The 18,072-nt window shown below is 45.5% G+C and overlaps 1 protein-coding gene across 1 annotated transcript in view; it reads right to left on the reverse strand.

Annotated features, from left to right (window-relative positions):
• Positions 1-18,072, reverse strand: part of ABCD2 (ABC transporter family protein) — a 72,579-nt gene that overhangs the window by 2,938 nt on the left and 51,569 nt on the right. The window contains exons 5-9 of the mRNA XM_086530083.1: positions 9,802-9,966; positions 9,413-9,641; positions 7,498-7,733; positions 7,091-7,427; positions 6,127-6,392 (exon numbers count right to left, since the gene is read on the reverse strand). Of these exons, the coding sequence (XP_086386209.1) occupies positions 6,127-6,392; positions 7,091-7,427; positions 7,498-7,733; positions 9,413-9,641; positions 9,802-9,966 (1,233 nt within the window). The remainder of the gene's footprint in view (positions 1-6,126; positions 6,393-7,090; positions 7,428-7,497; positions 7,734-9,412; positions 9,642-9,801; positions 9,967-18,072) is intronic.

The raw sequence follows: 18,072 nt of genomic DNA on the forward strand, positions 1-18,072 counted from the left end.
ATAGATCCTCTTGCCATGGTGTCTACCCTCCTCAATAATAGCTCTGAGTGTCAGAATCTGGTCAAGAGTGGAGAAACCTCTCCTGAACCCTGCTTGCCCTAGTGCTCGTATGTCCTCTCACTCTACCCATCTACTCAGCTCCTGCTCAAGAACGGATGCATACAGCCTAGCTTATGTGTGACTAACCATGATGGTGCGAAAATTCCCAAGAATCGTGGGATCTCCTAGCTTGAAAATAGACACAATCGTAGATATACTCCAAGTCTCAGGAAAGCCTTTATACATGGCTCGATCAAACATCATAGCAAGAATATCTCTGTAAGCATATCTCTGGCATGGATGAAGTGCTCTGCTACCAGACCATCATGATTATGTGCTCTCCTTGTCTTCATCTTGTCAATGGCTTTCCTTACCCTCTCGGCAGTAAAGAAAGTACATGTCTCTAGGCATGTCTCTAGTGGGTCCGGCAAAGGTGGTTGCCTTGATGCTGTGTAGAGAGATGTGGCATATTTCCCCCATGTCTCTGTGGAGGTGACCCCTAGTGGGGGTGAATGCTCGTGGAATAGCCTCCATGATTTTCGTAAGTCTTGACTCATAAATAGTTGATACAGATCCCGCTCTAGTTGAGATAGATAAGCCCTTTTCTTTCGTCGCACAAGGCGGCGAAAGATAATCCGTGACTATCTATGTGTGGTAATACCCATGAGCACTTCTCTGTAATTTGATCCTTGTCTCTGTACACTCCTCATCATACGAACTATTATGGGGCATGCTCCCAGATCGTCTCTGTGTAGGCTGGCTGTGGGGGTATGCCTCTGATGCTGCATCATGGAACGTCTCTGTCAATATCTGAGTGAGTTCATCTAGTGGCCATCTCGGCTCCTGAGTGCATAGCTGCCTGTATATCTCATCCATATACACAGAATCCGTCTCCCTCATGAAGGTATACCGAGTGTGCGTGGGGACCTCTCCTAATGGAGCTGTGCTGAACTGAAACATAAGAGTGAAAGACAAGATAGCATGATCAACTGCTACTCCAACTGGCCTAGTGCCCACCATGAAATCCTGAAAGAATGGAATGAGACCTGGCTGGGCCAGAGAGAGAGAGAGAGAGAGAGAGAGAGAGAGAGAGAGATGAAAGAAATGTTATATTAACGTCTTCAAAAGGCCAAAATGACCTATGAGACCAAAAAGTTACAATTGGTGAATTTGATACCATGTCTGAGTACGGAAATTACAAAGTTACAAAGAACTAACACTAAAACACTAAGGAGAAAGGAAAGGGGGGGGGGGGGGGGGGGGTATGGGTTCAGATGAAATCTCTCATCGATCGTTGTCGGATCTCATCAACCTCCTCCATGATCAGTACTATGGTTTGGCATCTTGCATGTCAAGCTAGAGTGATCTATATCTTTTGTTGCAGCCTTCGTCGGTGGTGGGAGACCCCCCGAGGTCTTGGACGTCTGGATTTGCCAAGCTCCGTGGCTCGATCAAGCAGTGTACCTCTAGTATGAGTAGGCTCCGAGATCTGTTGTAATGACTACTCCGTTGCCTCTCCTCTGGCTGGTGTAAAGAAATCTGTGATTCGTCTCTGAGACTGTCTTTCCTCCGATGTCCTCAGCAAGCTCTCCCTAAGTCTGCGCAGCTCTAGCAGGAACAATCCGAGACACTTTTGATCCTTGTATCTCCTGACTCTAGAAAAAGGTCCGAACCCTTCTCTGAACAGGCAGTGGAAGCGGCCGCGTATCTCATAGTATGCCGGGCAGTGACATGTGTAGTGCAACTCTGTCTCTGGCTCTAAGTTACATAGGTGACATATCCTAGCTCCTGCCGGCACCCCTCGAAATCGGCCGTCTCGATTTGGAGCTGATGTGAGGATGTGCGTATCTGTCCAATAGCGCATCTTATCCCATGAGATAAGTGTGTGTCCATGTATGCAGGCCTAGTCACAAAGCCGTCCTCCGTGAGTTGGAGAAGATGCTCTCTCTAGAAGGCCATCTTCGTGCCTAACTCCTGTGTCGGTTGTATCCATGTGCTCCTCGTATTCAGCTGAATCACATCCTGACGTATGAGTCTGGTGATCTTTGTCCGTATGAGAGACAGGGAGGGTGCATCCAAGGAGTATTAAAGCGGAGGTAATCTATCCATGTTGAGACCATGAGACTGAAACCATGATGTCATCTGTCCATACCAACATGCTGTATCGCCTTGTAGAGCTAGTTGTCGAGATGACTCCAAGGCAAGCCGAGCGTATCTGTCCCTGGGGAGATCCCATAGACCGTCCATAAAGGAAATTGATCTCGTCAATGCCTCCACCACGGGGGGGGGGGGCTAGCTCGCCTCGGATAATCTCATGTGGTACTGAGGCCTTAGCCCGGATCATCGGAGCGATCATTGAGACCAGAGGCCTCTCCATACGTCTCCATCCATCTCTGTTGCGAGATCTCCCATGGTGGTCTACTGAGGGTCCCCATACCTGAACTCCATAGAGCATAGCTGGAGTCACTAGAGTGTCAAAAAGCCAAAGCTTTGTTCGTGGTTCCTGAAACTGAACCTGCGAACACATCCTCTCCAGTCCTCCCAAAGCTGTATATCCTCTCGTCAGTCTAGTCTCTGATGCTCTCCTTAGTGACAACACCGGTTCGCCGAAGACTACCCCAAGATAAGTATATGCATCTGTGTACTCCACAGTCTCCTGGCCATACATAAATGTGGGTGCCGACCTCCTGACCCACTGGGGTGTGGTGTTGAACACCAAAACCTTGGTTTTCCCCAGATTGACAGACAATCCATTGTCACGAGTAAATGTATGCAGAGCATCCAAATGACGCTGCATCCCCTCTAGAGAGTCAAAAATCAGCACAATATCATCAGCATATAGTAATAGTGGAATCCATGTCCCTGCTAGCTGAGCCCCCTCCCTATCCCCCTGACGCTCTACATAGTCCAAAAACTCGACCACATACATCCCAAAAAGAGTCGGGCATAGGGGGCATCCCTGCTTTACTCCAATAGCGGAGAGGACCATGTCAGACATTCCCTCAATGGTGTGTACCTGCCTCATCACTGTCCTGTATAGAGCCAGAATCCCCCAAATCAGCTCTGTAGGCACACCCATGTCCTGTAATCTGCATATAAGTCTGGCTCTCGGCACTCTGTCAAAAGCTTTGCGGAAATCTGCAAAGCTACAATAGATCCTCTTGCCATGGTGTCTACCCTCTCCAATAATAGCTCCAAGTGTCAGAATCTGGTCAAGAGTGGAGAAAACTCAACTGAAACCTGCTTGAAACCTGCTTGCCCTAGTGCTCTTATGCCCTCTTGCTCTGCCCATCTACTCAGCTCCTGTTCAAGAATGGATGAATACAGCCTAGCTAATGTGTGGCCAACCATGATGGTGCGATAATTCCTGGGAATCATGGGATCTCATGACTTGAAAATAGGCACAATCGTGGACATACTCCAAGTCTCAGGGAAGCCTTCATACATGGCTCGATTAAATATCATAGCCAGGAGCTCGGCAAGCATATCTCTGGCATGGATGAAGTGCTATGCTACCAGACCATCATGATCATGTGCTCTCCTTGTCTTCATCCTGTCAATAGCTTTCCTTACCCTCTCAGCAGTAAAGAAAGAACATGTCTCCGGACATGTCTCTAGTGGGTCCGGTAGAGGTGGTTGTCTTGATGCTGTGTAGACAGATGTGGCATATTCCCCCCATGTCTCAGTGGAGGTGACCACAGGTGGTGGTGAATGTTCATGGAATAGCCTCCATGCTTCGCCTAAGTCATGAATAATAAATAATTGATACAGATCCTGCTCTAGCTGGGATAAATAAGCCCTTTTCTTTCGTCGCAATAGGCGGCGAAAGATCATCCGTGACTGTCTATGTATGGTAATACCCATGAGCACTTCCCTTTTGTAACTTGATCCTCATCTCTCTACACTCCTCATCATACCAACTGTTCTGGGGCATTTTTCCATATCGTCTCCGTGTAGGTTGGCTGTGGGGGTATGCTTCTGATGCTGCATCATGGAGCGTCTCTGTCAGTATCTGAGTGAGTTCATCTAGTGGCCGTCCTGGCTCCTGGGTGCATAGCTTCCTATATATCTCATCCATATACACAGGGTCCGTCTCCCTCATGAAGGTATACCGCATGTGTGTAGGGACCTCTCCTAATGGAGCTATGCTGAACTGAAACGTCAAGGTGAAGGACAAGATAGCATGATCAACTACTACTCCAACTAGCCTAGTGCCCACCATGAAATCTTGAAAGAATGGAATGAGACCTGGCTGGGCCAAAACATAATCCACTGTGCTGGCACCATGTCGGTGTGGAAAGCAAGTAAAACCTCCAGCTGTAGAAAATCTTTGTAGGCCATTCAAAATGGCCAATCTATGTGTGGTTCCCATATCTATCAAGTATCTGCCATATGCAGTGTATTCCACATCTTGTGATAATCTGGATAGACCCATCTTTGTAACGTCCAGCTCCTTAAGCATTTCCTCGGAAGTATCATAAAATATTGTCTAGTGGTGGGCAGTCCTAGCATTGAAATCCCCTAGTATGATAAGCATCCTTAGAAAACTCCCATATGTCGTGATGCATATACTTACGTACTAGGACGAAAGTAACAGATAGCAATGTAGAGGTGTCTGCCGGTCTCTGCCCTGAGCCTCACCCACATGTACCTAGCATGCTCATCCTTGCGCGCTATATATATCAATGGCTGCAACTCCTCCCTGAATAGAACTACCACTCCCCCTGAGCCTCGTCCTCGATGCTCCAATCTGGTCTCTTGTCTACAGGCTGTCTCCCATCTATAACTGCTCGCTTGTGGCATGGATTGCCCAGGGGCTTGATGCGTCTCAGAGTAGAAGATGATGTCTCTCCCTGTGAAGCTATCCTCAAAGGCCCCTACATCAAGACGAAGTGACCCGTTACAATTCCAGGTTGCCATCTTTAGTGTGGTCCCATAGGTCTCGCACCGTCATGCGGGACGTCGCTCCAATATCACCACCTTTCCATCCATGTAAAAAGCAATCTTCCCCTATTCCCTTGCTGCTCTAATTTCCGGCATTACTTCTTGCATATGAGCAATCTACGAGAGGGTAAGGTCATCTCCAAGAAAGATGCCAGTCTTCTTTAGAGTCGGTCTCTTCTTCAGGAAGTCCTTCGCTTCCATGGAGGGGAAGCGGAGAATGAGTGCCCTTTCCTTCGAGGTTTCTCCGTTGCTCCCGCTTTTCTTGGTGCCCACTCTCCAGGCCCTTGTATGCGTCTGCTCGTTGACCCTACCAGAGTCATGAGTTCTTTCACCTCCTCATCCACATTATCTTGGTCTTTGAGGCCACATATCCTTACGTGTAAGGCCCGCACACGTCTCCTTTGCTTCTCTTCTAGTGTCAAGTTGATCATGGTTGGTGTGGGGGTGGGGATTATTTCCTTGCCTTTCCCTTTCTTGACAATCTCGATCCATTTTTCGGCCTTTTCTGCTTTTTGTTGGGTCTTTGTGATGACATCTACCCACAAGGTCGTCATTTCTTGTTGTTGCTCCCCACCTTCTTTGATGGTCCGCACTTGTTCTTTAATCGTGTTAAGCTCTTCAATTACTAAGGGTTGAAGCTCTCCCTCTTTGAGGACATTCTGCGATCACACCTCTGCAAGCTCTTTCTTGAGTAGTGCGATTTCCTCATCTTGGGCCTTCACGCGATCCTCGAGTGTATGTATCGTGCTTTCCTGTGCTGCCGAGAGAGAGAGAGAGAGAGAGAGAGAGAGAGAGAGAGAGAGAGAGAGAGAGAGAGAGAGAGAGAGAGAGAGAGAGAGAGAGAGAGAGAGAGAGAGAGAGAGAGAGAGAGAGAGAGAGAGAGATGAAATGAAATGAAATGAAATATTATATTAACGTCCTCAAAAGGCCAAAATGACCTATGAGACCAATCTGTTACATTGAGAGAGAGAGAGAGAGAGAGAGAGAGAGAGAGAGAGAGAGAGAGAGAGAGAGAGAGGATTGTATTCAGATTCTTTAGACACCATACTATGCAACAACTGCAAAAGTTACAAAAGTGTGACCTTTTTGATTGACAAGTTTGTTGCTCTATAAAAGATAAAACCGTGAAAGTAGGCAGCGTACCTCGTTCTCTTCATCCAGGGCACTTGTAGATTCATCGAGAAGTGCTAGCAATGGTCGAGCTAACAACAGCCGTGCAAATGCAAGCCGCTGCTGTTCTCCAAGAGAGAGAACACTAGCCCATTCAACCTGTGAATCAAGGCCTTCACAGCGTTCCAACAAGTTCCCCAGATTTACTTTCAAAAGGGTATTTCTGAGCTGGTCATCTGAAGGTGTTGTCTGAACCACAAGGTTATCCTTGCCAGATCTCTCAGATAAAGTCCAAAGGTCTGCAGGGAAGACAAAAATTAAAATAAGTAAACACACTGCTGGTCATCTGAAGGTGTTTGCTTTCAGCTGGCTCAAGTTGCAAATCACAAATGCAAGCAAAAGATTACTCGAGCTGTGTTGCAAGCGTTACATAATGATAGTGGTTTACAAGCCAATGCTTCAGACAGACGCAGGCAGACAACAACAAAATGCTTCACGCACCCTCAAGGTGAGTATTTTAAATCTACAAAATGAATGCATTCAACATAAGCCGAAAGACGAAGGCAAAATTTCCATAAACTTTTTAGGGTTAGAAATGCTTAACAACATTTCATCCTCCTGTGGCCTTTGTCACCAACTTACTGCAGTGTCATCGCACTTCAGGGGCAAGTAGCATAACCAAGGATGGCCATGCAATAACAAAATTTTCAAGGCCAAATATTTTCTGCATCACACTCCATGAAAAATGGTGGACGAATGCATATTACGTGTCCGAATGCTTTGGCTGGTTCCCACTCAACAATTCAGTACGCCAAGTATGCACAAAGACACAGAAAACAACTTGCAGAACAGCTATATTAGAAACTTTGCCTCAATTCTAGCATGACTTCAAGAGACAATTAAAGACCACCTCCCATGGATGATAGAATGAACATAAAGTGGGTGGAAACCCAGCATACCAAACCTGATTAAGATTTGCAAAATGTAATTAACATACCTTTCTCAGCAGACACTTCATCATTTTGACTGGCATCACTCCATGTGGGATATAGAAGCTGTTGGCGTAACGTCCCTAAAACCATGTATGGCCGTTGAGGAAGAAATAAAATGCTTCCTCTTCCATCTGAAAGTCCACTGGCCGCTTCAGCTGTCTCCCTTGTGGCAGTGTTTCCATCATTATTATCAACACCGCTTTCAGAAGCTTGAAAAGCAGCCCCATTACTCTCGTCAACTGGAGGAAGAATAAAGCGAGTTATGCTCCCTTTTCCAGACCTCCATAGTCCAGCAATAGCCCGAAGCAGGGAGGTTTTCCCACTTCCACTTGCACCCATGACCTAATCAACATAACAGGATTAAATTGACCTACCGGTTGATTATTATATTTAACCCATCATGCAAACTTACCAGCAAGTTCTGTCCTTCACAAACTGTCAGTGTGAGGTCTTCTATCAAAGTCATAGTGTATTGAGGGGTTTGCAAACTAAGATTCTCTATTCGCAATAGCGTTGCATCAGAAGGAAAAGCATTCCCAAGTAAAGAGAACGAAGCTACTTTATCCACAAGACATATCAATGGATTTTGGACTGCATTCCCATTTTCAATTGCCGAATTTTGACGCTCCAATGTGTCATTAAACTCTCCTATACCAAACATAACATGAAAATTATACAAGTGGACTCCAAGGTTGAATGTCAATCATCAGCCAAACACAGCTTTAAGGCAGCTTGAAAGCACAATCAATAAAGTTTACAAATAAAACAAGTCATGGAAATGAATCCCCTGAGACTTACGTCTTTCGCTTCAAACTGATCGACTAGAAAAGGGCTTGAGCTTAATAAGAAATCTGCTCAGGCCTACCCAGTTTTCCTGCATCCCCTACTCTCCACCTCCACATTGTTTGATGCTTCCCCTCACCTGCTATCCAGCTCCCCATCTTTGTCCCTCTCCCCACCCCCTCCCCCCTGCTTCCTCAGCTTGCAAGTCAAAACAAACTCAATATATTTTGCACATTCTGTTGTCAAACTCACGTAAACAACATGCTCAGAAAAGTGCCTTCTTGAAACAAAACCACGTTGATTTTAATGCAAAACCATCATAGAGCAAGTGCCCAAGAGGTACTTCAATTGACTGGATCACAGTTTGTAGAGCATCATCAACAAAACTGAAACTTATAATCGTAAGGTGATTCAACAATTCTTTTTGGGCGACCAACGTGCAAGTTCTGTAAGGCACACCACCTTTAATTAAGTGTGAACCAGGATTTCATAAGACACTCCAGATGCACCAAAATTCCAAATTGTCAAAGCATTCAAACTGCACATCTGGAAGTGGCCCATAAGAGGAAATGTAGGAGTCAATTCTTCTTCTTGAAGGGTGGTTAATATATTTTCATCTAGACTGCACACAGCTTCAATAAACATGTTGAGCAGCATGAATATTAGAACTCCAAGAGATTGCATAGGAATAATAGCACAGTACTCTTCATGCTCAATAGCAGCTCTACTTCAATAGATATTAAACTACATCTTTCCTTTGTTTACCGATCAATTATCTTTAAAGGAATAGGAGGCATAACGCTTACCAACAGTCCTTAGATCATGTTAAGACTGGAAAAATTAATAAATTACAACTTTGGAGAGCGATTTAGGTTTGAACATGCATGTGCCTTCCTCCTTGGGAAGATGAAAGATGAAAACTAGATATTTCCCACTATATGGCATTCCTCTTCAAAAGAAAAAGTCTTTCGAAACATAGCAAGTTCAAAGCTTTTAAACTAAAACTATAATTGTAGATGCACAACGCGCTGAATGCAACTACATCTTCAGCATTAATGGACTGTTGCTAGAAAAAAAGAGTGAAGAGCCCCAACACAAGACCTCAATAAACAAAAGCATTGAAAGTGCCAAAGAGATTTAACAAACCATTGAGGGGGAAAGGTGTGAAACTGCTACCAGGTAGTTACTAGCTTCAATCAGTGTTGAAAAATGATAAAGTCCTGCAACCTATGGGAAAAAAGCAGCTGACATGACAAGTATAAAGCCACTTGCCCTAATCCCCACTCTATTCACCGGCTACTGTGGTTCCACAAATTTGATCAAAATAGTCTAATGAAAACTAAAGAACCCTGTACAAACAGCAGGCCTAGTGGCCTTCTGTAAAAAATTCATTGGGTAGGTAGGGCAAAAAGAATCAAAAAACTAAGCCTGCTGTAAGAAGGGCTTGGGAATGAGAAATTGAACCCGCCAGATTTACTTTTGGAAGGTATTACTAATTAAAGTTCAACGAAAAAATCTGACACCATAAGCCTTAAAACACTCACCTAATCGATCAATGACTGCAGAAAAAGCACTTAATGCCTGGAATTGATACACAATTAATGAGAAGTCTGACAAAATATGATTGAAAGCTGAATACGATTGGTTGATGACTCCAAACTCTATCATTCCAGAAAAATACATGGGAGCTACCACAGCAGCAGGTAATACTTGTATAACATAGCGATACCCGCTTTGAAAGAACTCCAAGTTCCTTGAAGCCACAAGCAATTTCTGCAATCCATGTGATTTACAAAGAAGTGTGAGAGACAAATGCTTGAGAATTAAATGATGTATTTCTAAGTACCCACTTAAGGTACACATAATGAACAACAGATGCCAGAATTACATAAGATTAAAATAATTTAAAGAAGGCTGTTGGTGGATAGATTACACTATAGTTCTCAAAAGAACGCTTGAAGCGGTCCAGAAGAAGTTGAATTTCATTTCCCTCACCACCATAAAACGCAATTGACTCAGCATTCTCCCTTATTCGCACCAAACCGAAACGGAAATCGGCTTCTTTCTTCTCTTGCAAAAAGTTCAAATTCACCAAATCCTGCAAGTAAACTAATTGCATTTCAATATTAAAAGCAGAAACTGCACATCTGTTTTTAGCATTAGCAAATGTCTATGCGTCTGGATAAACTGTAGACAGTTTCAGCACATCTAAGTTTATGAATGCAACAAACTTCGTCTGCCTACATGCTAAAAATGCTCTCCAGGGCAAGTGTTTTTCTGTGAGAAAGAAGACAGAATAATCAGAAGGCCCGAATGACCCACAAGGCTACTCAAAAAAGTCATCATAATCGATCGCTAGATATATAAAGTACAACCATGAAATAAAGAAGTGTGACTGACAGCCATATAAAAATGCCAAAAAACACCCCCAACAGGTAATCCTATGTGCGCAATCATCCACATGAAATAGCATATCTGGCGGCTCATTCTGATGCTCCAAATGCATGACCAAAACTGTCGCTCAATGGCTAAAGAGATGGGTTGATCTCACCATACCTCTGGCTCACATGGATGGTGAACTTTGCATCATGTCCTCAAGATAATCCTCTTCCCAAGAGATACAGTATTCTCAAAGAAGGAAAGAGGGGGACCATCAGCCTCTAAAAAAGGCCACTAACACTCACCAGGATCCTAGTCCAACTCAACCAGTGGCCCTACGAAATCCACAACCTCCAAAGGGGTGCCTGCTCTATGATGAAAACAATGTCAACACGAGCCCCGCCCCAAACCTCTGGCTGACATGGATGGTGAACTTTGCATCATGTCCTCAAGATAATCCCCCTCCCAAGAGATACAGTATTCTCAAAGAAGGAAAGAGGGGGACCATCAGCCTCTAAGAAAGGCCACTAACTCTCACCAGGATCCTAGTCCAACTCAACCAGTGGCCCTACAAAATCCACAACCTCCAAAGGGGTGCCTGCTCTACGATGAAAACAATGTCAACACGAGCCCCGCCGCCAAAGAGCCAACCACTCGAACAAGCTGCCACCGAGTATCTAGGCGTTGATCAAGAGAAGCCAATCTGATGTGATAGCCATGATGGCTAGTTATTGCAATCCCAAACATCTACCTCCCATGCTGCACAAAAATGGGGCGTCCAAAGTCACGGTCAAAGAGCACCCACCAGCCCTATTGTGAGGGTAAAACAGTCTATCCCCCAATGAGAGCCTGCATGTCCGTTGGAATAGCCACATCAATCTCTCACATACATGCAGCAACCCCTCTGTGGATCCTATTGTTAGAGTTCATATTCCTGTCCGGTGGTAGCTTCGGTATCTCCCAGGAGCAGATTAGGGAGTGGGGGACTGTTTTGTGGCTGTGCCCGGCCAGTGTGAGGTTGTTCTCTCATTTCGGGTCATGTCTAGCCATGTTTAGCTCGGGTTTTGGCTTGGTTCCATGGTCTCCAGTTGTCCTGCAGGCTGGGAATAGCATTCCCCAGCCCTCGTATATTTTCCATTTTCCCCCCTGAGCCTATGTGCATCTAGTACCCTCTTCACACCTATTCCCTATTTTCCATGGTCGTGGGGCTGGAGGAGTGGGTCAAGCAGAGGCGGAGGTCAGCCCTATATAGGCAGCCAGGGGGGGATCACTTCCTAGCAGTGCAGATTAGCCCCAGTGAGGGGCGCCCTCTCCTAGGCACCCCAAGGGGCAGCCTGGCATTTTTCTCATGCTGGCATCCTGGCGTTTTCTCTACAGATAAGCCAGCGTTTTTCATGCACAGCAGTTCATCCCTGGCGTTTTTCACCTCCTTTCCCTGGCATTTTGCCTGCTGCCCACAGCCAGTGGGGACCATTCCCCAGCGTTTTCTTGGCCACCATTCCCAGCGTTTTGGGAGACCAGCCAAGGCATGTTATGCATCGCTATGGGAGCAGAGCCAGAGAGCACTTGGTGATCCTCTGTTTGTTGATAGGCAGCATTTCTCCCCTTCCCCATTCCTCCTTACGGTAGCCCATTCGACGGGCTTCACTGTTGGTCCTTCCTTTGTCAGAAGGAGGATCCATGTTGGAGAGTCTAGCCCATGTGGAGACCTTGACAGTGGTCTCGTGTGCAAGAGCAGTTGGCAGTGTCAGTAACAGTCGCAGTTGTGTGTGTCCTTGGGTCTATCCATTGGCATGTCAGTTCTATGCCGAACCACCCTTGATCACTTGTATGAGCAGATTGTTATCAGCATGGAGAGCCTTTCCCAGATCTCTCTCTCTCTCTCTCTCTCTCTCTCTCTCTCTCTCTCTCTCTCTCTCTCACTCATTCTCAGATGTCCTGTCTCATTCTACCTATGTGATCTCTCTTCTCCACAAGTGTGCCTTGTTCATGTGTTTGGCATTGTAGGCGTTCTAGATCGGAGTCGAGGTACCCACCGGATCACGAGCCAGGTCTTGTCTTCATTGCATCTTCCGTTGCCACCTTTGACACCCGTAAGTAGCTCTGGTAACCTCTGGACCAAACAAGGAAGCCTCCAACCAACAACGTAAAGAGGCAGTTGGGCATCCTCCCATCTAGCCCAATTAAGGTACGTCCTCTATCCTAGTTGTCGCCTCTCTAAAGCAGTCGCATATGCATTCCAAATAAGTGGTTGCCCCTCTACCTCCTCCAAACAACAAGGTCGGTGTCGAATCAAAGCAAGACGCATATCTAGTGCATGAAATCTGTTGTAAACAGCGGGCAGCAGCAGGCAGGTAGTTCCTAGGGTGTGCACTTAGACGTCAGCTGGCAGCAGAGCGCAGCAGCAGTCAGCCCAATACAAGCAATACATTGCACCTTATTGTTGAGTTTAGATTCCTATCCGGTGGTGGCTCCACTTTCTCCCAAGAGCAGATTAGCGAGTGGGGGCTGTTTTGTGGCTGTACCAGGACGTATCTGAGGTAGACAAGCCCGTCGAGCATGGTACCAGAAGATAAGACTCTTTCTTCTTGCGACACTCCTGTCGACGTTCTTGTGCAGACCCAGAGTTGTATATTTACAGTGAGGGAGGATTGGTGACTCTTGTTATCCTCTATGTGGATGATCTTGTGATCATAGGTAGCCATGTTGAGCATATCCGCACTACTATGGAGACCTTGGCTAAGAAGTTTGAGATGACAAATTTCGGCTTGCTTCATTACTTTCTTGGATTGGAGATATGGTAGAAAGAGCCGCATCTTTCTCTCTCCAGAGCTCTATATCCAAGAGTGGAAGCATTTGGTATGACTAAGTGCAAACCTATCTCAACCCTTATGGATCCCAATCAAAAGTTGTCACAGTATGACTCCTCAAATATAGCAAATGCTACATAGTATTGGAAATTGGTCGGTTCTCTTATTTGGTTCTCAACACCCAGTTTGATGTCAGTTTCCCGACGGGATTTCTAAGTTCTTTCATGCAGAGACCCGCCAAGTCACATTTAGAGCATGCTCTTCAAACTCTGCGGTATTTAAAGGCAATCAAGTCATTAGGGGATTTCCCCAGCAGACGACCACGATGTACTATGACAACCAAATTTATATAGCCATTGCGAGGAACCCGGTGTTTCATGCCCGGACCAAGCATATAGAGATACAGTACCATTTTGTTCATGAGAAGATCAAAGATGGCTCTATTCGACTAGAGTATATTCCGACGTTAGATAACCCCGTTGATATTTTCACCAAACCTCTTCCACAGGTGACATTATCCTCTCATGCCAGCTCCCTTGGACTTGTTTCCCGTCCAGGAGCTGAGAGGGGATGTTAGAGTTCAAATTCCTATCCAGTGGTGGCTCCAATATCTCTCAGGAGAAGATCAGGGAGTGGGCTGTTTTGTGGTTGTGCCCGGCCATATCTGAGGTAGATGGATCTTTTCTCGGCGATGTACTTCACACTATTTCCCACCCGGTAGGTTGGCAGGAGAAGGGACCCCCGTTGGTCAGAGTCTCAAGTATTCAGCAATTCTGATACTAAATATGTGTCCCAAGCCACTTTTAGTGAGTGCCATTTATCAAAATCGTGGGGTTTCTAGCCAGATAGGGAAATTTTGGTAATTGCCTATACATGCACTCCCCCTTGTACTTTTTGGCAAGTTGTCCAATGCAGAGTTTCAGTGTTTGGGCACACACTCTCTAGCATTTTTGTGTGCAGTCTCTCTCTTTGTCTAGCGTTTCTCTCCACCAACTCTCTCTCTCTCTCTCTCTCTCTCTCTCTCTCTCTCTCTCTCTCTCTCTCTCTCTCTCTCTCTCTCTCTCTCTCTCTCTCTCTCTCTCTAGCATTTTTGTCCAATGAGCTCTCTTCCTATCTCTAGCGCTCCCTCTCCTTTGCATGTAGAATTTCACAAAATGCTGGCGTGTCAAACCACTAAAGACCCAAGCCATCTTGAAGATCCCAGCCGAGGGGCCTAAACCCTAAGAAGAAGAAGCAATTGAAGAAGAAGTCTCACCAACTTATAGGACCCTGTCTGATGAGGCCCAACTGACCTAAAGACATTAAAATAAAGCAGGAACTTCACACACATTTATCTTCCGTAGATTGCTGATGACGTGGCAGTTGTACCAACGCTTGCGTTTTACGCTGATGACGTGGCAGTTGTACAGATTTCCGTGAAACGCGTTGGCAACATTGGGCGTTAGCTTTTGGGACTAGATGCTTTTAGAACTTGAATGCTTTTCATGTAAATTGCTTTTAGAGGCAAGAGTCTTTAAATATGACCCATGGGCTCTTACCCGCATGAGATGTAGAACAAAGCCATGGGAGTTGCACTTTGGTGAAGCAATAATATAAAGAAATATCGAAAGGGGTGCCAAGGTTTGGGGCCACTCCTCTCTTAAGGTGGAGCTCCACCACTCCGTCTCTCGTGTGTCATGCATCCCTTTTAATTCAGTATTATTTGAAGTGCTTAAAGTTGTTCAGTCTGTTCTTTTTCGCTAGCACGCGGTGCCCCTCCTGTTACATAGTCACCCTACACGTGGTGTTTTTGTACTTGCAGGTCGTTGCGATACTCGTACGGTGGGCGATTCACGCTAGGAGCTTGTGTACGAGGAGATCTATCGGGATCTGTTGGCTCCTCAGTCCCGAGAGAAGAGGTTTGCTCGCGGTTGCAAACGACATCATCACCCGATTCACAGAGAGAGAGAGAGAGAGAGAGAGAGAGAGAGAGAGAGAGAGAGAGAGAGAGAGAGAGAGAGAGAGAGAGAGAGAGAGACTTTTCCACTGCACCTGTACCTATTTTCAAATCTAGGGACCCTACTTTGCTTGGGAACTACCCTACCATCATGATTGGACACACACTAGCCAGATTATGTGCATCCATCATTGAGCATTAGATGGGTAGAAAGAGAGGGCATCTAAGCGCCAGGCCAAGTTGGTTTCAAGAGGAGTTTCTTTACCCTAGATCACATTCTCACACTACGAGCTATTATTGAGGAGGGCAGATTTCATGGGAGGAGGATTTAATGTGGCTTTGTGGATTTCCGCAAAGCTTTTGATACAGTTTCGAGGGGCAAATTGATGCACAAACTATAGGACTATAGGAGCTGGGACTGGCGGTAGAGCTCATATGGGGATCATAGCCTTGTACGAGACAGTTACAGGACGAGTGCGTACGCCCAGGGGATGTCAGAGATTATTCACTCCACCATTGGGGTGAAACAAGGCTGCCCACTATCCACCACTCTTTTGGCATGTATGTGGATTTTAGTGGTCCGATTTTCTCCATGAGGAGAGCGGCAGACTAGACTGCCTAGAGCATACACAGCTTTGGAAGGTTTGGAGAAAATGTGTTCACATGTCAGTTTCAGGAGCCTTGCACCAAGCTATGGTTTTTTGATACTTTGGCAGCTATGCTATATGGACTTTGGAGTGCAGATATGGAGACGCTCAGTAGATCATTGCAGTAGTCAGCTTGGACGCACAGATGGTGGCGAGACATGCAGAGGCCACTTATCTCCATGATCTCTAGGATGATCAAGGCTAAGGCCTCGGTTTCCCATGCGATCATCCAAGCAGAGCTGGCTGCCCCTTTGGTGGTTGAGTCTCTTACGAGATCAATGGTATTCATACACAGCTTATGGGAGCTCCCACGAGATCGTTATGCTCGGCTAGTTTGGAGTCCTCCTGGCACTTGACAGCATAGGGAGATACATCATGTTGATATGCACAAATGGCAGAATGATTTGAGCTACATGGTTTCTCTACGGACCCTCTCCCCCCCCCACCCCCTTTCAGTATTCTCTACATGCACCCTCCCTCTCTCTCCTTGACACGGAGGGAGGTCACTAGACTTATACGACAAGATCTATTTCAGACAGATACCTAGAGGACATCGATACAACCAATACAGGAGTTGGACACAAAGATGACTACAGATGACAGCATTTTCTCCAACTCACAGAGGATGGTTTCTTATCTAGGCCTGCCTACATGAACACTCACTTGTGACTTGTCCCACAGATTAGGGTGTGCTATTGGACAGATTCAGACCTCATCACACCAATTGGAGATTGGGACTAGCCAATATCGAGGCATTTCAGTTGAGGCTAGGTTGTGCGAATTGTGTCAGAGAGAGTCAGAGACATAGCTTCATTATATATGCCAATGTACAGCATACTATGTGAGACATGGCCGCTTTCACTGCCTCGTTAGAGAGGGTTTTGGGCTTCTATCTAGCATTATGAGAAACCTGGATTAGAGATGTCTTGGCCTCTATCTATTGGAGATTCGGTGATAGCGAGCAGGGTTACTGAGAGAGAGAGGCTCACACACCGGGAGACACCCAGAGACACATCATAATGTTATTCCATCCAAAGATTGAGCAAAGACGAGACCATCCAGAGAGGAGGGATACAGGGCACATCATTAGCAGAGGTATATCGAGTCGAGCAGCAGAGCTGAGGAGGTCCACGAGGACCTGGATGAGGGGATGCTCCCATCGACGAAGGGACTTGCAATAGAGGATCAGATCTAGACATGGGAGACTCCCTGTGCAAACTCTCACCATGGAGGACATCGACACTATCGTGCAACGCCCGATGCAAGCCATCTCCGCATTCTGATACACATATCCACCATTTTGTATTTGATCTCTGAGATACGCACCCACTTTTAGTATATGTACGTCTCAAACTCTTGACACCCACCTTTTACAGCTCTAATAGTGTTTCTCTTTAGTTGGTTTCTTTCTTTCTTTTTATCCAAACCTTGTATCAGATTCACCATGATGCAACTCTTTGGTCTCATAGGTCAATATGGCCTTTCGAAGACGTTAACATGACATTTCACATTTCATTCATCTCTCTCTCTCTCTCTCTCTCTCTCTCTCTCTCTCTCTCTCTCTCTCTCTCTCTCTCTCTCTGCATTGCATAAAACTCAACCATAGGTCAATTTACAAGAAATATGGGAAATCCTTTGAAGGATCTACAATGACATCATTGGGAAAAACATCCATAGAACCACAAGATACATCACATAATACAATACATTCAATCATGAAAATGGTAAGGAAGATCGAACTGGCTGCACGAAACCTACACAAATCTCTCAAAGGCTCTACACTTCCGGCGGTGTAGTGAAATTGTGTAGTAACCAAAAGATATAAAGTATCTACTGTAAGAATCCTCTTGTAGGAGCTTATTAAAGCCATGGAATTGGACAGTCCCTATGTTGTGCCTCCAAAATCATCAACATCCACTCCATCATCTCTCTATGTGGAACTCCAAAGCTTTCCCAAAGCATCACTAATCCGACTCTCGTACAAGTGTGCAAATTGTTTAAGATACACAACATTACTGGCTTGGGAAAGATAATACACATACTTTATTAGGAATACGGGACGTCCCGTATTGCACAGTACAGTTCATCTCATAACGTTTTCTATTCTAGTGTTTTTGTGCTCAAAACGTATTCTATTCTAATGTCTTTTGCTAGTTATTCAAGTGTGTTTTAGAGCTTAATGGTGCTTGTTTATATATGATATGATTAACATTGAAGAGTTATTGAGGAGGTGCATGACCCGCTTCAATTGTCCTTATTAAAGCATCATATCTAAAAAAATTAACGTATTTTGCTTTTTGCTTGAAAATACGTCTAGTACGCGTATTGTACACAGCGTATTAAACGTCCCGTCCCTTACCGTGGTTGATATGATTACTAGCCTCCACCATCGTCTACTCTTGTAAGGTATCATAGATAGTCTCCTCCATCCA

The sequence above is a fragment of the Adiantum capillus-veneris genome, chromosome 15 (genome assembly GCF_014529385.1).
Source record: "Adiantum capillus-veneris isolate H3 chromosome 15, ASM1452938v2, whole genome shotgun sequence".
Lineage (NCBI taxonomy): Eukaryota > Viridiplantae > Streptophyta > Polypodiopsida > Polypodiales > Pteridaceae > Adiantum > Adiantum capillus-veneris.